Raw genomic sequence first — 26,299 nt, forward strand, 5'->3', positions numbered from 1 at the left:
CACACACACACACACACTGGATTAACTCAGTAACTGTACTGCAGTCTACTAACTAAAGTCAACTTATTAATCACAGAACAAGTGGTACAACAGTTCGACATCACCATCAAACAAGGATGAAACTCTGGATTTCAAAACAACTTGTGTCTTTTCTGTGAGTGTTCATTATTCCTCTGAATAGAATGTAGCACTAAATAGCAATCTTGTTTCAAAACATGCCTTATGTCACAGCCACAGGACTTAATACTTAAACTGTCTCTTTCTTCTTCTGCTGATGTGTATAACATACACATCAACATTATGGTCAGACCCCAACATTACTTACCAAAGAACATTGGAAAACCATGAATAAGATGGCTAGTTTGTTATAACAAACACAATCTGATTATCAAAACATATATTAAAAAAAATTAATTAGTAGTGGCAGCATGGATTGGCTCATCTACTTATTGCAGAAATAAGACAAAAATCAAAAACGCAAGTGCCGAGACGGAATCAACTTCACAGAAATTGCATAATCAATTCAAGGCATTGCAATTCTTTATCCTGACGATAGCTTGAACAATGCTGCTTCAATTCTTAGAATAGACAAAGCACCAATGTTACAATATTTACAACCCACTCAACCCTATCACAAAGGACCAATTGTCAATGCAACAACACAATAAATAGTAATTATCACCAGCTGCCAGTGCTTAAATTATGCTGCTACAAACAATTTGGCAAACACATGCAGATTTATGCGGACAATTTTCTCAACCACTTCCAGGAGATCAGGTCTCCTTCATATGGCCTGTTATATACATCTGGGTCAGCGGATGACCTGATCATGGATTTGGCAATCCCTGTGACTGGAACCCAAGACCAATACCTCGATGTGTATGCGTGGTCATCCGGGCAAATTCATATTCCTTATCAAGTCTGTAAAACATTTCTTCAGTTTTCTTCTTCTGTTCCTCATTTTTCTCTTCATCTGAATCCTTATCTGCTCCTTCCTTCATCCCCATGAGCTTACGGAACTTGGCAGCCATCTTGCCATCATTGTCAGACACAAAAGCTGTCCCCTGCCACTGACCTTGACCTTCATCCTGAAACCAACACACAGTTCACACATAATTTCCACTGAATAGCTTGTGTGCCCGATATGATTTAAATGTAATCAAGAAGTCAAATCTCTTATCAAATGAACTACTGTACTGACATATAAATATATATATATATATATATATATATATATATATATATATATATCTCCTTTGCTTTATATAAATATATATATATATATATCCTTTGCTTTATATAAGTTTTCACTAGTGCTTTCTTAAATGCCATCATAACTCCATAGTACTAAAACTGATTTTAATACGCTGCCTGAAAAAACAAAAATTTTGAGTTTGCATTAATCTAAGAACCTTTATAAATGAACAAAATTTTAGAAAATATTCTTTATTATCGAACATACTCAAAAGTGTCAACAGCCCAAAAGCAAGCTTCTTGTATACTTGTATTAATAGTGCTGAATTTGTCTACATTGCACAATTCAAGTGGACTTGCCTCTTTCTTCTCCTTATTCTTGCCCCAGAGTAGTTTCCTCTTCTGCACCTGCTCCGCGTACTTAAGAGGGTTGACTGCAGCAGGATTATAGAACCTGGGCACAGCCACACCGGTCATCTCTTGGGCCTGGATCACACAATAACACCAGTTAACACATGAGAGAAGGAGTGAGTTTGGGTTAATGCTGTGTGAATACCATTTTGGTCATACAGAGGCATGTCAGCTTCAAGTGTGAGGAACGCTTAAAGCTATGTAGGTCTCAGAGAATACCTAGGCAAATTTCTGGGTTATATCATAAGTGTGCCGACTGCACGCTTAAAACACACTCCAAGTGCCCTTAACAGCAAACCTACATTTTCAAGAATATTAAACAAACATCTCACATCTTTTGATACAACTTCTGATACTTAATTTACTGCAAGATGTGATGATAAAAAATTTACATTTAGGAAATTGTTTCACCACCCACAGTATTTAATTCTGTTTGTTTCTACTGCATATGACGGTAAACATGGCATAGTGAGATTGTCCACACATACAACTGACATTTCAACTTTTAATTTTTAACATAGTTTGAGAACAAATACGATTATCTCAACATTTTTAACAAAGACTTTAATACACATTGGTGAAAAACATGAACAAACAATGGATTCATCAGTGATATCAACAGTGATAGGGAAGAAAGTGTATCTGTCTTGAAACTTAGCACACGTTTGTTTGAGACAGACCTAAAGAGTGCCCCCATTCTCACTTGAAAATAAAGGCACTTCCATGCCTGTCTTCTTTATCTAGATAAAGTTTTCTGCCAGTGATGAGCGTCATGTCTCTAACTTGTGGTCAGCCAGTAAATCATAGTGAGCTGCCACTGCAAATGCCCAATCACCAACATGGGTAAAAAAAAGAAGACTTCTTACTTTTTGATGCATTGCAGCCATGGTTTGCAGGAGAGCCATTTGTGGCGTGACGTTGCCCCCGGCACTGACTGAAGCAAACACGCTGGACGCACTTAAGGGCATGTTGTTCTGTGTGTCAATTGGCAACTCTGAAATAGGATTCATTTTTTAATTGATGCAAGTTTATTAATGTATTAGGTGTCTTTACAAATACACTGACAAGCGAATACATAACTCTGTTACATACATTATACAAATAATTACTCTTGATGAGGACAATATGCGAAAAGAAGGGCCTTGGGTCCATGCTTTCGCATATTGACCTCTTCAAGAGTAATCATTCGTTTTGTTATACTGAAAATCACTTTAAAGTTTATGAAGCATTTAAACAGCCCTATGTTTCATTACAGTAACTTAGCTGCGAACTGTAAAATGTTAGCATACTAGACGTCATCTTGTTTTCTAGTACACGAGTCAATGTTCATCACGTGACAGGTCAATACTGATCATGTGAGGAGTCAATATTCAAGGTCAGTGTCAGTCACATGATTTGAGGGTCTTCATTGAAATGCATTGGATTAACCAATGGAAACAACCAAGCCCCAATTTAGTCAGCTCATATGATTTACATTTACACATAATTTACACACTTGCCCATACCTTTTTGTTCAGATCCATCTGCCTGCTCTGACAGCATCTTGCTGGCCTTCAACAACTGTTGCCTCATCTGTTCTTTGAATGTCAGTGGCTTTGACCCAACAGCCCTTGTGATGCATTTCTTGCCACGTGCAGGGCTTCGAGATCTACTGCGCCTTCGTTCTTTGCTTCGGCTTCTCCTACGTCTTTCCTTACTGTGATCTCGTCTATCTCGCCTGTGACTACGGTCACTTGAACGTCTACGGGTATCTCGTGAGGAACGCTTCTCACGAGACTGCCTGCGTTTGGTGCGAGAGCCGCTGCGGCGTCTTCGATGTGATCTTGATGAACCATGGTGGCTCCTCTGCAATAAAACGATTCAGTCATGTAAATGGCCAGACTGACTGTATCGCAACAGTCATTGTGAGAAATCATTCTTCCTTATAAGGTTGAATATCAACATCAGGGATATGACAAGGACCTTTTAAATTTCATGCCTTCTTTCAAACCTAGAACACCAATTGAAAACAATGACAGGATGACCAGCAGAGCTCCAGATAACTTTTTGAGCAATTGAGTTTTTACCCGAAGGTTTCTATTTTTAATTGGGTTATTACATTTTTCATTGGGTAACCAATATTTTTTCACTCATCTATTCATCACTCTATTGGTTTTTTCACAAAATGAGCTAACATTTTAATATTTCAAGAAAAATTAAATGTTTCAGATGAATATAAGGGCTCTAACTAAAAGCTTGACTTGTAAAGAGAATTAGCTTGTATTTGTGTTTCGGAAATTGCCCCATCTACGCATGCTGAAAGAGCTTCAATGGGTATTTACGCATGCTGTTTTTATCATTTGAGTTTTTCATTTAATGCAAGCGTTTCTGTATGCATGTTAATTGAAAGTGGTTGGGTTTTGAATATTTTGGGGGGGTATTTTACGCAAATACGCAGGTTATCTGTAGCTCTGAACCAGTCATTATTTACATCCTGAAAAGGATTCATACTGTTACAACTAGAAACACATTCTCCCCCCCCCCCCCCCCGGATGGGTTTACAACTTACATATGTACGTCATCTACATCATTACTGGCTACAGGGGACACAGAAGCAATGGAAACTAAAAGTTTTACTCCATTAGTCCTTATAATGATAACATATAGCAAGACCTTAAAAATGGCAAATTTCTACTAGTCCTTATGATACCTTAACTATTGGGTAGTTTGGGAAGGACTATAGGACTAGTGCCAATTTCTAATGCTGCACAGCTATTTTCATTTGACCTGTTGCTGCTGGTAGACAATCAAACTTGAGGATACTGAAACTCATACCACTGAATGAGTTGCATTTAAGGCTGCTTTGAAGAGTATTGCAGTTATATCACAACATGCCAGCTTAATGAATGAGGAAAGCCTGAAGTGATGCAGATCTTAGACGTTTGCCACTTCGGTGAATAAACTCATACTAACACATCAGTGTTACAGAATGCAGTGCATTTAAAAGTGACATTTAATTACCACATAATTATACACACAAGCATACTCTTTACAAGATTTCAAAGTATCTACGAACTCAAGGAAAAATACAAGACATTTAAGTAACATACCTTCCCATGAGACCTTGACCTTCGTTTTCTCTCAGAGGACCTTCGCCTTCCTCTTGATTTGGACCTTGACCTCTTCCTGTCCGAGGAACGACGCCTCCTGCGATGAGGTGATCTTGATCTTGACCGATGAGGTGACCTTGATCTTGACCGCTTATCTCGCTTCTCATCCTGCAAAACATGAAAAAAAGAATTAGAAACACTTCATGGCAATTTGCACTTAACTATGTCCATAATTGAGACATGTATCTTTCTCATTTCAAGCAAGACATAACAAAGAGATCGTAATTCTTGGAACATACTTGTGCCCAATAGACATAATAACATTACTGAACCACCCTGCGTCAGAGGCACACACCATCAGCACTTGAACGATTAATACACAGCTCACCTTCTTCAATCAGAGTAACTGCTAAAAACACAATTCCCAAATACATGAAATATATTCAAGCAAACATGATGAAAATCCCATTTTCTTAAATTGTCCAGTGTATGTATTAAGCAATTTATTTCAGTCCTAAAAGTCTGTAGAACGCTACGAATGAGAACATATTCTTGTCTCACTATAAGAATTACCTTACAATCTGACGAGGAAACAAATATGTTTTTGAAAGACTGACGTATATCTTGTCGTTGTTTCCGAAAAAGTTACTCTGTGAAGTCATGTACAGAAAAAAATGTGAACCTTCAAAAACAAGATTAAGAAATAGACAAACGAACAATATCTGCTTAAAAACTGAAAAGATGTATTTCACAGGAGCACCTGGGAATGCCTTGCCCATGTCAGTAAACTAGGACTTGTACCATTTCACAATATAAACCTAGAAAAAAATCATGAGCCTCATGGTTCTCAAAATCAAATCAAAATCAAACAAAAAACTGACAAATCCATCCTCATTGACTTCATAAGTAAATTCAATTCTGAACACACCGCATGGCGCAAATACAACGCTGTCCACCCCTAAACCCCTTGCTGTATTCGCAAGTGAAAAGGGCGGCTAGAATACGAGTGTAAGAACACCAAACTATTACAAACTATACATACACCTGTTTCATACTCACCAGTCATCAACAAAAGTGTGTGGCAACAGTTCTGTTGCCACATGGTGCTGACAATCTCCTTTAACAGCGATAGGATCCGCAAAACCTATGTGATATGCAAGCGACAGGTCAGACTAAGTCCACAATGGATCGAGATATGCTATACTCATTGTAACACAAGCCCAAATTATCCCTAATTCTATAACCTTATTCACACAATGCTGTCCTCAAGGGAGAATTACCAAAGGAAAGAAAGTGAATTTATGTGGGTACTTGGGGATTTTTTGCTGTAATTCTAAGGCATTTCTTCCCAGAAATTAATTTTCAACTGTTGTGCTTTTATCTTTCTCAGTGCATGGTCATGACAATTTCATTCATTATAATATCAATGGTGTAAAAGAGGTGTCTTAATGTCACTGATTATTTGAGCTTCAGCAGAAACTGGACATCTTCACATTCAAAAGGGAAAACATATGGTTGAAAATCAGCTGTGTTGTTTTGCCTTTTGAAACAGTTCCTAGTTCCACCAGCACTGATCAAGATGAAAAGCCCGAGACACCAGTTGAGGTATTAATTTCTGATAACACTGATCTGTCAGTGACAAGAAAACCCTTTCACAGTGACACCGATACCTTTCTCTTAGAACTGGAAGAGTCTTTCCTGGGTGATGACTCTCTTTTTGATGACACTGGTGAAGGTGACTTTTTCCTCTCTTCGCTTCTCACTGAAAGGAAAAAAACTTACCATTATTCTGACTGCAGAACAGATTCAGGAACGACAATGTCTGAAAATATTTTTTGGAAGTGTAACATAAATTCAAAAACATAATCTGATGATCCCACTTTCAAACTGTTAGAACAAAATGCTCATCATGTCAAAATTCATGAATAGTTTGAAAAGAACATATGTATTCTGTCTACTCAATCTGGCTTGGTACTCTTCCTAAGACAGTTATCGATCATATCTCCAGGGCAAGTAAAAAGTTCATTATTCAAATTTCAGGTCATACATACATGATTTCAACAAGTAACAAAAACCAAACAATTTTTACGACTTCGCCCTTGTCTTTGTTGAGGAGCATTACCTGAGTCAGCTGAGGAGGACCTTGAACTTGAGGAGGAGGACCTTGACCTGGAATGTTCTGATGACAATGGTGATCCAGTTATCTTGGTGAGTACAGGCATCTCATCATCATACTGAGAAGGCAGTATGATGTCTGTCAGCTTGAGAGGATTCTGAGGACTTGTAACAGTAGAAGTACTTTCATCATCAGAAATGGTCATTGGTTCGGTGGAATTAGTTAATGTGGGTGGGTCAGCATGATTGAAAAACTGAGTTTGGTCCTTAATGTTCGAAAGTGTAGGAGGTTCAGACATATTAGAAAAGTATGATTGTTCAGATGAAACCGACAATTCAGGGGGACCAACAGGTAAAGGTGGTGGAGCCTGTGCGTCAGGTGATCCAGTTCCGCTGATCATCTTCTCAAAGGATTCCCATTCTGCTTCCAAGCAGGCATCAGACTTGGTTGACTCAACTTTTGGCAGCATCTGAAATTGAATGATATTCACCTAGAAATTTAGTAAAAGAAATGAGAACTGAAATGGTTAATCCTCCTCATCAATCTAATTCCTAACATTCTTTTAATATTTTGGTAATCAAGATTTGATAACAAATGAATCAAGCATAAATTTTACAAGGGTTTATGGAACCTTACTGCATTATCATCACTTATATGTCCCTTTAGCATGTTGAGACAGTTGTTGGCTCTTTTCTGATTGCTAGAAAAGGTACAGGGCATAGTGCATGATCAACATGCAACGGTAAAATCGGAATGACATGGATGATAAACCGTAGTGTATTATTGATAAATTATATATAATGCAAGTTATCATTTTTTACCAGTCAGGCACATACTCACAAACCGTAGAAGATGTCGATGATCGTTTGTTTACCCCTTCTCAAACATCTGGGGCCAACTTATTTGCTCTTCTTGTCTAGTCAAGTTTGACTTGAGGTTAATCAAAAGCAAAAGAGCCAGTTATAACCATTTTCTTTTTCGCATGTGATTATTATCACACAGTATTAGTGTTCATCTCACTTATTAAGAATATTTCATGGCTTCAGCATTTATGAAGACCTATACACTAACGTTGCAAACCCTTATAGATCGTGAATATTTTTGTATTTGCTAGTATGTAACATCCATCCATACACGATACATACACACATTCTGGTTAATGAACTTTCATTCACATGATAAATGGGTTATCTGAATTTCTAAAATGGCCGACCCTCTGTTGCCAAATTCGTTTTCCCCCATGTTTACTGAGGTCAAGGTCATTACAAAATGTACAACACCTAACTATTTCTCATGGAGAAACTGTTCCTCGGCAGATAAGGGTGATATCAAAGTATGACGCACTCATATTAAAACGTGAAAGTGAATTGCACTGATTCGATTACAAACTATCCCTGAATGATACTGTTACGAATTAAGTCACAAATACGTCCTGTATTGACGTCCTACAGAAATGAAACTTGAAAGATTGGGTGGGCAGTGTTTTATTTTGATTCGATCATGCACAATATCAAGTAAAATAATTGAATATTTCTACAACATAAATAAACCCCATCACTAATATTTGCAGTATATATTCACCTGATCCATTCTGGTTGGCGTATTCTTGGCACTATCGCCATCGTCGGAATAGCTTGCCAGAAGATCCATTTTCGCCAACAAAGATGGCGTCTTTGCGAATCTTGCAAATATCCCGGATGTACTAATACTAAGCCACAGAGAAATATTTTACAAAATGTTATGGATCTTACTCGAACAACAGTTGGTATTCATTGGGACACGAAGAACATCAATCGCAGCTGAATATATGAACACAACCAACAATGAATATTTTCTATCTGTGACGTAAACAAAAAAAGTACCTTTACTTACTTCTTGGTAGGTAAGCTAGTTCGTAATGCCAACAATCCACCGGATATACAACGCTTATATAATTTAGACACTAATTAAGCTAATTATGTAAGGAAGTAATTACTCCCCCACACACCGACAGGGCTATTCATCAGTGTCCAGGTCTGGTTCGATGTGTTAATTATCTTCTGCTGTTCCCTACATCTGTTAAGAGACGAATTAGTGACATGTCAACTAAATCTGAGCGATTATTTTTCCACAAATTGACTGCACGTTTTCCGTCCGTCTTACCTGAGGATTTATTACATAAAAAATGTAAAGTAATGATACATATATATTCTATTTTCAGTGTAACATAATGATATTTTAAATCAAAATATATATTTACTTATCATTATTTTATATTAGAAATATATATTTAATTATCATCATTTTAAATCAAATTAAATATAATTATGTATCATTATTTTATATTGAAAATATATACATGTATTTATTTATCATTATGTTACAGAGAAAGCGAACATTTATTATGAAACAAACGCCCAGAAAAGATGGATTACTCTGAAAACTAACAGAAAGACCATGCCAATTCAAAAATATCCCTTGGCAAATGAATGCTGGTGTTTGCTGTATATCTTGAATTCGGCTTATTACAAAGGTGTGTAGTCCGGTATATATAACATGTGCTATCACTATGCATTGTCAATGTAGCGGCCATAAAATTTCCGAGTCCCGTGATGGGATTCGAACCACGGACCTTCTGATCAGAGGTCGGACGCCTTGTCCACATGACCAAAGAGGTTAACCCCGTCAGCAAGCTGACAAGGTAAGGATGTCATCTGTGGGATGACTCCACGCCCTGCTACATTGACATTAATGCGATGGTACAAATCTCTGTCATCATTTTCACGTTTTGATTCTAAGGAATTTAGATTTTGCGATGTTTAACCCACATCGAGCTTTCTCAGTAGTCCCGAAATGTTTGTTTGTTTGTTGTTTATTCCCGCTATATGACGGCGGTCAGTAAACAATCGAGTCTGGACCAGACAATCCAGTGATTGACATCATGAGCATCGATCCTACAGCAGAGATCGTCCTCACGAGAAGTTATGGTAGTGTATTCAAAACGTGCACTCAGAAATGTTTTTGCTATGGTACTATAAATAATCGAGTCTGGACCATACAATCCAGTGTTTGACATTGTGATGGTGAAGATTGTGGCGGTGGTTTGTTTGTTTGTTTGTTGTTTAATGCCGCACTCAGCAATATTCCAGCTATTTGACGGCGGTCTGTAAATAATCGAGTCTGGACCAGACAATCCAGTGATTGACATCATGAGCATCGATCCACACAACTGGGATCGATGACATGCATCAACCAAGACAATGAGCCTGACCACCCGATCGCGTTAGTCGCCTTTTACGACAAGCATGAGTTGCTGAAGACCTATTCTACCCCGGATCTCCCCGGGTCGGTACCTAAATGGAAACCCACCCACACACCCACTATTACATAATCGACTGTTAAAACATAGATACCTAGACTTGGATGTAGCGTTTCTGAATTAGATGAACTTGTGAGCTTTTGTCATATCTCAGTTTTCTGACCGGTAGAACCGGTGGAGGGTCGACATGGTCGTAGGGCTCAGTTGTTTATTTTTCATGATTGGTCAACAACCGGCACGACTTTGGATTGGCCAACAGCTCAACAGCTAAAGCTTTACGGGATTGGTCAATTTGTCCAGGTGTAGCGTCATGGGATTGGTGGACGTGTCAGCTATAGTGTCATGAGATTGGTGGACGTGTCAGCTATAGTGTCATGGGATTGGATGACGTGTCAGCTATAGTATCATGGGATGGTGGAAGTGTCAGCTAAAGCATCATGGGATTGGTGGACGTGTCAGCTATAGTGTCTTGGGATTGGTGGAAGTGTCAGCTATAGTGTCCTGGGATTGGTGGACGTGTCAGCTGAAACGTCGTGTGATGTGTGGGGTATTTTACGAGGATTTCCAGTACTGCTGATTTTGCAAGAGGGAGCGTTTCGTGAGAAAGAAACAAATATATCTAAACGATTAACTGTCCCCAACAGAAACTGGTATGTGCACTTTGATATGAAGACAAAAGCAAACGGAAACAATTTAAGCAGTTATGGCAGGTTTCTGACTACCGCCAGGTTGTGTTGTGACAGTTCAACTGAAGCTAGTTTTAATATAGATCCTGTCATAATGCCGGTCGAGGTTCTTTTTAGGACCGAGTGGAGTGGCGTGAAGCGGAGTTGAGCGGCGCGTCGTTGCACAGAGCTTGTAATTTAAATATATCATGAAGAATATATATACATACATACGTAGATAAAAGAGGAAAACATAATCTGTCACATACAATAGATGATATTGCTAACATATTCAGTATTCACAGACTTAAAGCCATGGGACGTTTTTCTTTTGGAATGTTAACCTATAACTGGGGCAATCACCTAATCCTATATACATCATAAATATTTTAATATCCCGACAATAAAAGTTGGTTTTGATTAAATTTTAGGTTGAATCAAACTGGTGTTGTAAGCTAATTGTTAATGTTTATGTGTATTGAATTACCGAGTGCAACAGTAATTCCGCTTTACTCCAAATTGTTTTCTATAATATTGTGATGATTTGTTATTATTTAGTTTCATTTATTAATTTGATTGACCCCGATCTGAGGCCGAAGTCGCAATACGCTTCTCGTCACGCTAGTCAAAGGGAGGTAATAAAACACTTTCTTGTTCGTTTAACGTTGATAGAAATAAATAAAATATATGTATGAAAGGTACTAATCTAGCAATAGTTATATTTAGATCAAAACACGTGTGGATCGTCGAGTGCCTGTAAATATGGCGACATCGGACGATTTAATTGCCCAAAAGACAGAGAATGTCAAAAATTCTTTACATAATATTCCCAGGGGGCAACCTAAGTCAGGTAGAGCGTGGAAATCACCACGACCAGCAAGGTAATCGTTCCGTCAGCATCTGGTTAAGTTCATCTGTTTGTGTACAAGATTACAGTTTCGATCCTTCGTACATGTTTAATGTTAGTAATGTCTTGTTTTTCACAAGCAATCATTCTGATTCTTGATGATAGTCATCAACTGAAGAAGCCCTAGTGCCGTATTCTGGGTTCGCGACATAGCAATCTTATGTTACTGTAGTTTACTGTTTACTACTCATGTACTGTTAGCATGGTTAGTTCTGGCAATGCCAATATTTGAAGGAAATTGTATCTTTCAGACATTCGGAGATAAAAAAGGTGAAGTCACTGAAATCATCATGGAATAAGAAAATGTCAGAAAAAGCAGAGAAAAAATCCATAAAAGAGTTCCAGAACAGATTGAAGGAAGCCAGAAAAGAGGAACTTGAGGTAAGTAAGTGTAGGGCTGGGACGTGTAACTCGGGTACCCAGGTCGGGTGGGTCCGGGTGCCCACAGGACTACCCGGACCGGTAGTTAGTCACGGGATATATATTGTTTGATGACAAAAATTATCTAAAACTCTATGGTTACACTATAAGTCGCTAATATCCCATTTCTTCTGACTTTTATATGTTTGAATAAAGATAAAACTTCATGCATTAAACTTCAGTGTATGCATGAGTGGATCGTCTTACACATGTATCTAAATACATTTTGCCAGGGCTACGGTCGAACTTTTCCGAATACGATAGTTTGTACCTATCTCTGAAAATCTACAGCAGGTACCCGGGTAGGGTCGGGTAATAGGGTGGTGGGTACCCGGGTAGTAAACTTGGACCCGTCCCAGCCCTAATGTAGTGTATTGTCATTGTGATGAGTGTTTAAGTCAATAGTACGAGCTTTTGTGTTATAGAAATGGAGATAGTTCAATATGAGAAGTAAAGGAAATACATCACAAGGTGGTTGTCAAGGCATAAAATATACATGACATGAGTGTGTGAGGCCGAAACTAGCAAATGGCTTGTTTGCCCTATGCAACTGACCCCCCAAAATGACGTAAAAACTCCAATAAATCTATACAACTGTACATGACCGATTGTTTATAGAAATTGACAGTAAAGAAAATGAACATAACCAACAAGAGTACTTGACTTTCATCATCTTTGAGAACAGAATTATATTCTTTATGGATATATCACCAGCAGCTTAATGATGGGAACCGGGGCATGGGTGGCCTAGTCGTCCAAGGCTCCGTGATTCGCTGTGCAGAGTTGCGTCCCTTGAGCATGCCAGAAACCTATGATTGTGGGTTCGAATCCCGGTTCGCACCGATTATGTTTCCAGGTTTGTCAGCACCATACCCGTGCTCGTGGGTTTCACCGAAGTGGTAAACGTCTGTGACCTGCATCACTTTGGGCTTTCCTCCCACATTAAGCTGACACGCCGTGATGTAACTGGAATACTGTTAAAAGTGGCGTTAAACTCAACTCACTCACTCACTCACTCACTAATGATGGGAACCATTATACAGCCCTGTGGCGCCTGGGTTTAGAATACGTCCCCAGCAACCTGTGTTGGTTGTTGGAAGGTATCAGAATGGATCAGGTTGTCAGACTCGTTGTTGTGGTTGATTGTGTGTTGTACTCTGACAGTGTGGGATGTTGCTCATATCAATCACTAGATTGTTTGTTCCAGACCTGGCATTTTGCTGACTGAGGTCATATAGCTGGCACAATACTGAGTGTGGCGAACGTTAAACAACAAACGAAACCCTGTGTAAAATGGATCCGTATTATTTGGTCTCAAATGAATGTATGGCCTAAATGTAACTCAACAACTCATTAGAACTATCTAACTCGCTTGTCTGACTTTTCAGAGGAAACGTAAACGGGCCGAAGACAACCAGAAGAGAAGGGAACTGAATGCTTTGAAATCTGAAGTAGTGCAAACTGTAAGTTGTAATGTGTGTACATCGGGGTTGTCAGGATCCTCCTACAATGAGGACACGGATGGTCCAGACCGCAGTGGGATTTTGGGTTAGAATTGGTCCCCAGCAACCTATGCTGGTGGTAAGAGGCGACCAAATGGATGTGCCGGTCAGAATCGATGACTTGGTTGATGTGTCATCTTACTCCAACGTGGATTGGTGCTCACAAACTCAGTCACTGGATTGTCTGTCCAGACTTGATTATTTACAGGCCACTGTCATACAGCTGGAATATTGCTGAGCATGGCGTTAAACAACAACTTTCAACAGAGTTGTAAATACTTTGGGTTTTCCCTCGCACATCAAGCTGACGTGCCATGGTATCAGTGCCGTAGCCAGCCGCCCCCCCACTGGATTTTGTACAGAAAACATTTTTCCTTGTGAAAGTTAACTTGTATAAAAAATTAATAATCTTATTTGCCCCCCCAGTCAAAAAAAAGTTAACTACGGCCTTGGATATGCTTTAATTTGAATTGAGTTGTTGTGAGATAACAGAAATGCATGTATAAAATGTTCATAGGTAATGACTGACCTGATTACTGACAGGAACCTTGAAATAAGAATAGTGATAATATCAGATATACGTCATATTCCTTTTCTTGACCAATGTTGTGAGCTTTGTGAGTTATAATTTGCATATCTTATTTTCAACTTTTGCAGATTAAGAGCACAGCAAAAATAAAGAGAATGAAGAAAAAACAACTTCGCACTCTGGCCAAGAGATGAAATGTGTTTCAAATGAAGAGCTTGTTACCATGGTTACTCATGCTGTGCCCAAATGGGATGCCATTATTGTTTTAAGTGGCCATGTAATTAAACATTGAAAAGTGAGGAAAGTAGACATTTCACAGCAGTAAAAATGTGTAATAAAGAATATTCAGAAACATTCATGATTTGAATATAAGGCAGGACCAATACAGGAGGGGAAAAAATAAATGTCATTTTACAAATAATAGAAAATGGTATTCTTCCACTTCAGCTGAAGTCGTTGGAGAGCATGTGGGAGAGAACAAACTTTAGTTAAAAATGTAAATGTAACAGTACATTTTTGCATAAAAAATTAAGACACAATAAGATCCCATTACAGACTTCTTTTTGGGGGTGTCATTGAACATTGAAAATGGCATTTGAGTTGCAGGCAGGTCTGTTAAACAGGTAATTATGGTTGTCTGGCATAAACATCTATTGACATTACAAGCAAAGTAAGGCAACCTCTTGAATTCTTGGCATGAGAATAGGAAAGCTTCTGATTCAATAGTGGATCATTGTCTGGCATATGTTTTATGCCATATTAATGTTGTTTTGAGATGTTTTGAATGAAATATGTTTAAACATTAGATATGTGTGTTGTGTTTTTTTGAGATGTCAAAAGAGGGAGAAAACAGGTATACAACTGTGGTTACTGCAGCCAGCAAGATCTCAGTAAGAATATGGAGGCACTTGTAATTCTGTGACATTGCAAAAGTGTATGCTATCTTACCATTATCATACCCCAGTGAAGAACTGGGCCCACTTGTACAAAGCGATCTTAGTGCTAAGACTATTGTAAGCCTATGTTAAAGTATGGGAGTTACGATCATCTTACCGCTAAGATCGCTTTGTGCAAGTGGGCCCTGGTCTTCAGCAATCCAGTTTATTGTAAGTGGGATCGGGTTGTCATTCTCGACCATTCCACATGGCAATAGATTTGTGAAAAGTGGAGATTGTTAAACCAGGGATTTACATGAGGCCAATCTATTGGCAGTGCTGTATCTACCCATGAAGCTTCTGGGTTAGAATTGGTCCCCAGTAACACATGCTGGTTGACAGTGGTTGTAAGATTCTGGGGTAGAATAGGTCTTCAGCAACCCATTCTTGCCGTAAAAGGCGACTATGCTTGTTGTAAAAGGCGACTAACGGGATCGGGTGGTCTGGCTTGCTGACTTGGTTGATGCATGTCATCGATCCCAATTGCTTGGGTCGATGCTCATGATGTCAATCACTGGATTGTCTGGTCCAGACTTGATTATTTGGAGACCGCCGTCAGATAGCTGGAATATTACCGAGTGTGGCGTTAAACAACAGACAAACAAACAAACCATCACAATCTTCACAATGTCAAACGCTGGATTGTATGGTCCAGACTTGATTATTTATAGTCCCATAGCAGAAATATTTCTGAGTGCACTTTTTGAATACAGTACCACAACTTCTCGTGAGGACGATTCATGCTGTAGGTCACATGTCTCAAAGACAAGCCTCCAGTTTTTGTGAGAATCCATCGGACGCGAACACTCGCAACCTTCGGATTGTTAGCCCAACAGCTAACCGACTGAGCAACATCCACACTGTGAAACTAAGTGCAAATTTATCAAGTCATGCCTACGCCGTTACGGAACTGAACGAAAAGGGTCGAATAGGTGAAGGACACCTGCGAGTGATCCCAATGCCATATGGCACACTTGTCCCATTCCGTAATCTACAAGATACCAAGTGGTGAGGAATGAGCCGATATGGCGCAACTGAAAATGGCTCTTGGCGTCAGACATCTCGGGTACTCATGAATGACACGGTATTTAATAATTCGTCCTTTGCATATTAATGAAAATTAATGAATCTAAAAAATAATATATGTTTATTAGTTCCTATTTTAAATCCTTTTAGCCACTTCAATTAAGAAAGAAAAACGAAATAAAAAAAATATATTGAAAATAAAGTTCTTTCATTAACTAGAGCTTGCTATAAAATGCACTGCCGCAGGCTATAGTTAATAAAAAAATATTCAAAACTCTCAACATTGCTGTGCGTATTCAATGACTTTGTGTGCAGAGATGACATCACTGGGAGGAGCTTTCGCGTGTACGTACGCCAGAGGCCCGGGCTCGAATCCCAACATGGGTGCAGTGTGTGAAGCCCATTTCATACCATAGTCACTTACTCTTCTAAAATGGATTTGGAATTTGAAATAACAGCTAAGAACCATGCATGTTGTAGTCGGTGGTGGTTTTGTTTATGGTCAAAGGGAGGTAATCGTGCTTGTACAAGAGTTAACTCCCTTACCGCATTTCCGCACAAGCTCCTCACAGCGACAGCCCGTTCGCAGAGCTCTCCATACCGAGAGTGTAACGAAGGTGTCACGCGCTGGGAAGGAGCTTGATTTCCGCACAAGCTCCTTCCCAGCCTGGTGACACCTTCGTTACACTCTCAGTATGGAGAGCTCTGCGAACGGGGCTATCGCTGTGAGAAGCTTGATCCCCGCACAGTGTCTTGCTCAAAACTTCACACACGGCGTGTGCTCTATACAAAGGGAGATAATCACACACGTGAAATCAAGAGTTATGTCCCTTGTTCAAAAGGGAGGTAAGTCTGTTTAGCAAAATAATGGTAACATGATTCACAGTTACTTCCCTTTGACCGTCAACAGCGCGGGTCCTCCGATCCAATGCTTCGTATTAAATGTAGTTAGGAGGTAACGGAACAAGCCGGCTGGACACGAATGAAACAGAAATCGTCAATTGTGGAATAGGTACCAAGTGGAATGGACACGTCCACGCCCCCTGGACCCTCTCAAGCCCTGAACTTAAATGGGGTTGGAAGCTCCGGGTATGACCGATTGCATCAGATGGTCTGTTGTCCCCAAACAGGATGTTAGTCATAAAGGGGTAGTTACAGATAGTTAATTGTTTTTAAATTATTCACAATAACAAGATCAAAGGTGACGTTTCACACATTCAACACTGTGTGCGCTTTTCTTAACTTTTTGTTTCTAGGATCAACAGTGACAGTACGTACATGTATGGCTGCTAAGAGTCTAAGGCCCAAGTTTTTTTTATCAATGTTTCAGAAAGTGTAAAAATATCTTTACGGAGCGTGTGTTTTCACCATTTTCGCTTGATTTTGAATAATTTTGGCAAATGTAACGATTTTTTCTCTATCGGAAATTGACAAAATGTATCTGGGAAAAGATCCATGCGCTGGGCACACGTAATCGTAGAACAGTTTGAATCAAGGTTATTGGTACTATGTATAAAGCACATTTCCCCGTCGTGACATTGCTGGAATATTGCTAAAAGCGGCGTAAAATCAGACCCACACACTCAAAAACTATCAGGTGAGGTCGCGTCCAAGAATATTGCACTTATATACCGACGTGTGTGTGTGTGTGTGTGTGTGTGTGTGTGTGTGTGTGTGGCTGCTTGTGCTAGTGTGGACTACTGTCAATTTGTATAGTTAGCCCAAGGCAGTGTTCACCTAATCAGCAATATCCCAGCTGTATGACGGCAGCGTGTACGTAGTCAGCAATATCCCAGCTGTATGACGGCAGCGTGTACGTAGTCAGCAATATCCCAGCTGTATGACGGGGCCGTGTACGTCGTCAGCAATATCCCAGCTGTATGACGGGAGCGTGTACGTAGTCAGCAATATCCCAGCTGCATGACGGGAGCATGTACGTAGTCAGCAATATCCCAGCTGTATGACGTGAGCGTGTACGTCGTCAGCAATATCCCAACTGCATGACGGGAGCATGTACGTCTTTAGCAATATCCCAGCTGCATGACGGATGATAATGATGATGATGGCGGTGTTAACGTTCAGCTCTATTTTTTTGTTCTGTCTTTGACTGGGCAACTGTCTACCGTAACCACAAAAGCGCAAAGCTAGCTGCGGGAACCAACAGTGCATGGAACCAGTTTAGCTCTGTCCCAGTCGACCAGCTACAGTTGCGTGTTTTCGCCCTTGCATGGCTCGTCAAGTGTTTCACTGTAACCAGTAGAGGACGTAACGTGTACGCGAGACGGCTTTCCCGTCTCGCGTACCAGTGACCACCTGAGAGGGGGTCAGTCGTATGCGTGACGGCCTGTCAGTGGACCATGGATTTCTGCATGTTGCACAAAAATGTCTCTACAAGCGTTATTTGTGAAAATAATAAAACAAAGTACAGTTATTGATCAGTCTACTAGTTATCGAATGACATGAAAAAAATGTCATAAGAAAAATAATAAACGGTCAAATTGGGAGAAAAATGTGCAAAAACCGAGCAAAATGTTCTGTTTTTGACAGCGATTTTCTCCTATGTACATAATTTTCAGAAACTAACACGTAGTATGGTAACACGTGACGCCGGTTTGCCCATGTAATTCCGTAACAAACCGAATATCGGTGTTTACGGAAAGAGCCGAGATGTGACGAATGATCAGCATGTGTCGGGGACTTAAACAGGAAACAATTACACCGTGGAATAATGGACACTCCATTAGCTTACTTCATAGAAATATTGACGTTTCCTGAAAACAACACGTTCTGGAATGAACGAGGAAAGGTAAATACGGCATGGTGAGATATTAGTCAGAATGGGTATTCCTGACAATTCACGTAGGTCATTCCGTTTTTGTTTTGTTCGTGCCCAGATCAAGGTAGGTCTGGACCGTGTGTTTAGCTGTTCCCTCAAGACGTTTCTGACAGCTTCTACTCTCACTATTGACCTTTTTCACACTTTCGCCATCTTGGATCGAAAACGAGGCTTGGAGAGCATAGCTCCATGCAGTGAGAGTCGCATCAGCTCATAGGTAACGGACAGCATGTTGTGCATTTCACTGATGGACATTTTAAACAAACAGAAAATAGTATCCTCTGTATCTAATACAGAAGATATTTCACATTAAATCATGAGGTCCAACTAAAATATGCCTGTAATACACTGGAATTAGCATTTTGCTGTCAGGATCCCGGAAGTGAATCGAAAGGTGTATTTCGAGATACGTATTTCAGAAATAGATTGTTTTATCATAACCTCGTCGGCATATAGAGACAATGTGACAGTACATTCAATGACAGAAGTTTTGTATCGTAAATAAACCGCATAACATGAAACACGTCAGTTTCCTTTTGCAAAATTGCTCAGTCAATGCGTGGCTTGGCGAACTCTAGATCAAGATTGAGATATATTTATTTCACGTTTCATAGTGGTGTTTGCTGCACAACGCACCATCGTTTTGCCATGAGTCCAGTTGACGAAAGACACTTTTTCTGCGAAGATTTTCATTTTAACATATTACAATGTTAATTATGAAAATAATTCGGTTGTCAAAATAAATATTCGGAAGGGGCGATAACTCTATTCAGTGTGTACAATGACAGATGGTACTTTCAAACATCACTTACTTAACTGATTATTGCCGATTGAGATTGCACCGTGCACAACAAAAGTAATAATGTGTGAACTGTTTAAAATAAGTTAAAGGGAAACTAAAAATTGATAAATATAAATAATGTATGAAATTGAAGAAATATAAGAATTGATACAACTACCAACTTCTTGAACACCCTCACCTAATCCTGTATGATGATAGGTAATTGTATATCAAAAGGAAGCTACTAATACATTTATCCTGAATAGTTTGAAAATGTCTTGATCAGATATGAGTACAGATAAAATAACAAAAGATAAAAAGGAATCAACTTCAATTGGTAATCAAGCCAAGATAAAATATATGTATCGGTACAAATTATGTTGATGGAACAATCTGGATTTCTCATATTTAACAAAGAAAAACAAACCAAAATTTTCATATCTTTATTTCTCACAATATAAGTTTTCAAAACTTAACATCGACTGGCTGTCTTTGTCAGTCAAAAGCACCTAATTAAATTCCAGGAGAAAATAATTTTCTTGCTTGTAAACAAATGGTAAACAAATATTCCTACTTCAATAACATTTTTTATAAACAATGCATATTCACCTTCTCTCAAAATATTGCTTATTTTGAAAACAAAATTCTTCTGAAATAGAGAAGTTTAAGGAAATTTAATCACAGTGTGTAACATTATATGCTACTTAAGAACAATCTTGAAGGCATCAATTCATCTGATTTGTCGAAAACTCAAACAGAATATTCTTTGTAAACAGTAAACTCAACAGATGCATCAATTTAATGACAGTGTACTAAAGCTCTTTATATGAATGTCACACAGAAATTCACTCTTGTTTTAATGAAACACGTTTTGATATTTGCATTACCAGTATGTATTTAATCATGAAATACTTTGTTTAGTCTAACCATGTTGAAAACATACTTTCGCTGGAGTGAAAATCAGGTGAAATATCACGTTTTGTCACACCTACAGTCAGTCTGCCTCATTGACACTATGGTTTTCTGAGTAAGGTCATGAAGATCACAAAGAAAATATAAGACTTGAATTTATTTTGTCAAATGCAATGTTTATCCCTTCATGTGGTTTACTAAAGTTGATATCTTGACTTGAAAATATTAACTTTTTCAGATCACAAGATGAAATATTATTAAACATATTTTATTGTCCAAAAAGACAAAGGGCAGCACTTATATACAGTCTCCCTATATACAGTTATACATAATATTGCATAATGAAAATGAACAATTAACAGTTGAAGCTTCCCATTGTGGAAACATAGTGCGCAATATATATACAGTGCTCATATGAAGGATATGTACAATGTGCTGGAAAGTGAAGACAGTGTGTATCTCATACATATCCTAATATTATACATTTTAGTGTTCAATATAGATTTAACAATATTAATGAATAACAGTTTGGAAACAATAATATGCTAGCTACTGAATCTGTTAGTCGTTTCTATAAAATTGTGTACAGACAAGAATATTTTTGTATTCAGGAAAACATCTAAGATTGGATCACCAAAAAGAATACTATGTAGAGTTTTTTGTCCTCCAAGATTATCGATAGCTGTCACAGCCTGTCAGTAATGTCTCCCTAAAATCATCATATAAGGTACATTCGAAGAAGAAATGGAATGAATTTTCACAAGGAGCATGCATACAAGGAGCATGAGATAATTTCATGCTATCATCGTTATTTGACAAGGAAAACAAATTTCTTCTATGTATTTATATTTTTTTATTTTTCGCGTTTTGATTGAATTATAAAAAAATATCAAAATGATCACACCACTTGACTTGATTGAAATAAACTAAAGTTCTAAAGATTGTTAACAATAGTAAAATATTACATCATAACAATATAAATATTGCAAAATGACACAGTAAGCACAACTATATTCTTATATATAAATTGATATGATTAATAATCAATAATACATGGCAATTGCTTGCACAAAAGAAATCTTTTTGTTTTAAAAGTTTCAAAACATGTTTGTGGACGTAAAACCAGATGGGTTTCACAATTAAACAAAGGGAATTAATGAGTTATGATTGCAATACGCATGGGAATTAAAAATAATTCTGTTTATAATTTAAGTTTTTAGTAATGTCAATATCAATTTATGCATTTGAAATATTTGAATACAAACTGTTAAAGAGTTATCTGTTTCTGTAAATTATATAAAGATCAAATGTAGATTGAACATTTACTGGACATTAATTAGTTGGGGTTTTGTTCATTTCATGATATGATTAAATTGGTACAGTAAATTAAATAATTCAGTTGAAATATTACACCTCATGCTATCTAATCTGTCAACATTGACAATCAAAATAACAACTGTTCACAATCACAACAGCACAAGTAGATCGAGAGGTCTAATATTTTATTGGAATGCATTTGAGTCCATTACAATTTACATCAAATACGCAACTGATGCAAACTTTTGATTTGTTACGATTGTAAATTCTCAGTAGGTTACAATTTGATACATTATATCAACATATCAGTGAGCTAGCACTATAAATCGGCATCAGTCCGGACTAGTACAAGCAGCCACACACACACACACACACACACACACACACACACACACACACACACACACACACACATGCATGCACGTCGCTATAGTGCAATAATCTTGGACGCGATGTTAAATCCCATTTCACCTCACCTCTATTATCTGGTGTATTATATCTCCATGCTATTTTTGTAAAACCCTTGGCCCGTTCGACAAAGCGTTCTTTGTGCTACGGCTGTCGCAAGTTTGTTAAAATGTGGGAGTTAAGATTGTCTTAGCGCTAAGATCACTTTGTGGAACAGAGCTTTAATATATATGCAATATTATAGAGAAATTATATTTGACCATACCATGGTTTAAGTCGGAGACATCAGTCGCCCCTTCGTGACTTGTTTGTTTGTTGGTTGTTTAACGCCGCACTCAGCAATATTCCAGCTATATGACGGCGGTCTGTAAATAATCGAGTCTGGACCAGACAGTCCAGTGATTGACGTCATGAGCATGGATCCACGCAATAGGGATACGATGACATGCATCAAGTCAGCGAGCCTGGCCACCCGATCCCGTTAGTCGCCTCTTACGACAAGCATAGTCGCCTTTTTACGGCAAGCATGGGTTCTAGACCTATTCTACCCCGGATCTTCACGGGTCCTTTCCTGATTTGAAGGCGCTGGGACGGGATTCGTTGGGTCTACTTCCTCATGATCTCTCCACTACGTATTCCACGGCAACTAGGGACAATGATTGTGATCGTGATACAGTTGTACAGCAAATTTCACCCCGAGCAGTTGCCATGCAGCTTGAGGCGATATCAATCCTACAGTGGCGGAGGTCTCTGAAACTTTCAACTTTGGTGAAACCCAACTCGTGCAAGGCGCGGACAAGGGGCGGTCGGGTAGCCTAGTGGTTAAAGCGTTCGCTCGTCACGCTGAAAAACCGGGTTCGATTCCCGACATGGGTACAATGTGTGAAGCCCATTTCTTGTGTCCCCCGCCGAGATATTGCTGGAATATTGCTAAAAGCGGCGTAAAACCATACTCACTCACTCACTCACTCATTTGCAAAGGGTCGTAATCGTGTAACCGGATTCTTTGTTTGGACTTCACTTCCAGAAATTGGCCCATAAGGAATGAACAACTCGAGTTTCAATAAGAGGACGATTATTTATTCAAACGGTTTACTAAGTTCAACTTACAGGTGTACTTCACACACGTACTGGGAGCAAACTGAATACTGGGAGCGCTGTGACATTCCGGCCTCTGCTCGTTGTGACACGAAAACCGTTCTCACCGACTGATACTGCACACCTCACACCCTCGTTTTATTCATCAAACAACCCAACACCCATTGCAAACTATCCCACACCCATTGCAAACTATCCCGAACCCATTGCAAACTACACCACACCCTTTCAAACTACCCCACACCCATTGCAAACAACCCAACACCCATTGCAAACAACCCCACACCCATTGCAATCTACCCCCACACCCATTGCAATCTACCCCCACACCCATTGCAAACTACCCCACTCCTATTGCAGACTACACCACACCCATTGCAAACTACACCACACCCATTGCAAACTACCCCACACCCATTGCAAACAACCCCACACCTATTGCAGACTACACCACACCCATTGCAAACTACACCACACCCATTGCAAACAACCCAACACCCATTGCAAACAAACCCACACCCATTGTAAACTACCCCACACCCATTGCAAACTACCCCACTCCTATTGCAAACAACCCCACACCCATTGCAAACTACCCCACTCCTATTGCAAACAACCCCACACCCATTGCAAACTACCCCACTCCTATTGCAATCTACCCCCACACCCATTGCAAACTACCCCACACCCATTGCAATCTACCCCACTCCTATTGCAAACAACCCCACACCCATTGCAATCTAACCCACACCTATTGCAAACTTCACCACACCCATTGCAAACTACACCACACCCATTGCAAACAACCCAACACCCATTGCAAACAACCCCACACCCATTGTAAACTACCCCACACCTATTGCAATCTACCCCACACCCATTGCAAACTACCCCACACCTATTGCAAACTACCCCACACCCATTGCAATCTACCCCCACACCCATTGCAATCTACCCCACACCCATTGCAAACTACCCCACACCCATTGCAAACTACCCCACACCCATTGCAAACAACCCCACACCCATTGCAAACTACCCCACACCCATTGCAGACTACACCACACCCATTGCAAACTACCCGATATCCATTGCAAACAACCCCACATCCATTGCAAACAACCCCACACCCATTTTCCCCACTCATTCTTATTATCAAGTTTATGATTTAAAAAAGATGAGAAATTTCTCGTCTTCGGAAACGTCAACATCCTCCCTTAACGAGGCAAGCGTTGATCGTTGCCCTCCGTGAGGAATGGAATCGGATACCTGCAGTCGATGTGAGGACGCTTGTCTACTTTGTTGTTGAATGAGTAAATTCGCATTTTACTGTTCTGAATGATGAATTTCTACAATACAATTGTTATTGCTGCTTCAAATTGTGTTGGTCATATTTTATAGTAGAAATATCGTTGGTAACGTTTCTTTTGTCCGTCAGTTTACTATTGACTGCTACGTGTTTCGACCGTGTCCCATCTGCTAATGCTATTTTGAAAACAACAACCTTATAATCCCTCGTTGTTCTAGAGCTAGTTGTTGTCTGTACCGTGACCTACATAGCAACGAGATCTACCTACTCCCGCAAGTACGTTGTACCCTGCTTGTTGACGCTAATTCCAGAAAAACCAATTAATTCAGGATAATTGGCTTCAATCTGTCCTCCCCGTTGGACAGACATTGGATACAGTTGATTTCACACGCTAATACATGTATATACAATCACACTACATTCAATTGCGTAGTTTAAATATATCATTTAATTTCAGTCACGACAGTTTTAATCAATATTTGTCAATTATATATGTGAGAGTAGTATAGTAGTAAAATGAACGAAGAACTTAATAAAAATGTTGAATATCGCTTTATCGATAAAAATAATGAAGAATATTTTTATTACCATTTAGACTCATCTGAAGCAATGATTGGCCCCAGGTATTGGTGAGCTAGAGCTGAATCTCATGACTATCGTTGAATCGCATCATCATTTTGGCATAAAAAATGCCACCTGTAGTAGCAGTATAGGTATATGAATCCAGCTCCAGTGGAAGTGAGCCAGAACCATCATTACCTATACTACTTGTGAATATAACCGGTAGAGCGACTCCTGGTTGCAAACGGAGTGAATCTAGAATTCGATGTTTGTGTGTTTGATTGTTTGATTAGCGTTGCACTATTCAAGCCATATGACGGCGGTCTGTCTAGTGATCGATATTATGAGCACCGATTCGATACGCTGAAATGCAATCCACCCACTCACGGAGCCTGACCACGAGGGCCATTTTGTCGCCTCTCAAACCCAGATATAAACTGCTGGGGATATTGTAGTATTTGTGTAAATATTTCATTGGAAAATACAAGGTAAGTGCACAAATCCTACAGAATCTGTCAAAAAAAAGAGGAACAGAATTTAAGATGGTGTTAAAAATTAAACATTAACATGCGTAATGTCCATAAAAAAAAGCTTGAATTAATTATATGTGCACATTAATTTAGTCACTACTATTATCAAACGGGGTGTTAAGCAACACTCACTTTGGCCTATTTCAGAGATATATTATATAAACACTTACACGCCGTACTTTATGTCTAATTGGCCGTACTCGTGGTGTGGTATATGTGTTAATGTTGAAGTTCGGAGGTATAGTTTACACTATCATGTTCACGTGAAGCTGATTAGCACGACAGTGAAGCTGCTTGGGTGACCTTATCTTTGTTGAACGACACGCGACTGAGCTCAAAACACCGACTCTGAGGTGGCACGTGTTGTCAGGTTATCCGAGAGTTTAAGATAGAAGCTCGTATGGTTTCTATTTCTTCGCACGCATCGTTTCATTTTGTATTGAACAGCATGGGGT

The 26,299-nt window shown here is 39.1% G+C and overlaps 2 protein-coding genes across 3 annotated transcripts; one reads left to right on the forward strand and one right to left on the reverse strand.

Annotated features, from left to right (window-relative positions):
* Nucleotides 1-2: 2 nt before the first annotated feature.
* Nucleotides 3-8,480, reverse strand: LOC139456279 (arginine/serine-rich coiled-coil protein 2-like). Of its 2 annotated transcripts, none has more exons than XM_071237902.1 (8): nt 8,392-8,480; nt 6,817-7,279; nt 6,365-6,456; nt 4,695-4,862; nt 3,111-3,450; nt 2,472-2,599; nt 1,555-1,680; nt 3-1,088 (listed from the first exon to the last, which is right to left on the reverse strand). In XM_071237902.1, exons 1-8 carry the CDS (start codon nt 8,458-8,460, stop codon nt 828-830), a joined length of 1,647 nt encoding a protein of 548 aa, XP_071094003.1. In that variant the 5' UTR covers nt 8,461-8,480; the 3' UTR covers nt 3-827. The 2 variants fall into 2 exon arrangements, with proteins under 2 accessions (XP_071094003.1, XP_071094004.1); XM_071237903.1 differs by lacking the exon at nt 8,392-8,480 and adding an exon at nt 7,651-7,738.
* A 3,014-nt stretch (nt 8,481-11,494) lies between these two features.
* LOC139455497 (coiled-coil domain-containing protein 86-like) lies at nt 11,495-14,915 on the forward strand. The gene is made up of 4 exons (XM_071237047.1): nt 11,495-11,654; nt 11,932-12,061; nt 13,489-13,563; nt 14,260-14,915. The coding sequence occupies exons 1-4, from the start codon at nt 11,536-11,538 to the stop codon at nt 14,323-14,325; spliced, it is 390 nt and encodes a 129-aa protein (XP_071093148.1). The 5' UTR covers nt 11,495-11,535; the 3' UTR covers nt 14,326-14,915.
* Nucleotides 14,916-26,299: the final 11,384 nt, after the last annotated feature.

This window comes from Haliotis cracherodii, unplaced genomic scaffold, assembly GCF_022045235.1.
Source record: "Haliotis cracherodii isolate W230 unplaced genomic scaffold, xgHalCrac1.p SCAF_11, whole genome shotgun sequence".
Classification (NCBI taxonomy): Eukaryota; Metazoa; Mollusca; class Gastropoda; order Lepetellida; family Haliotidae; genus Haliotis; species Haliotis cracherodii.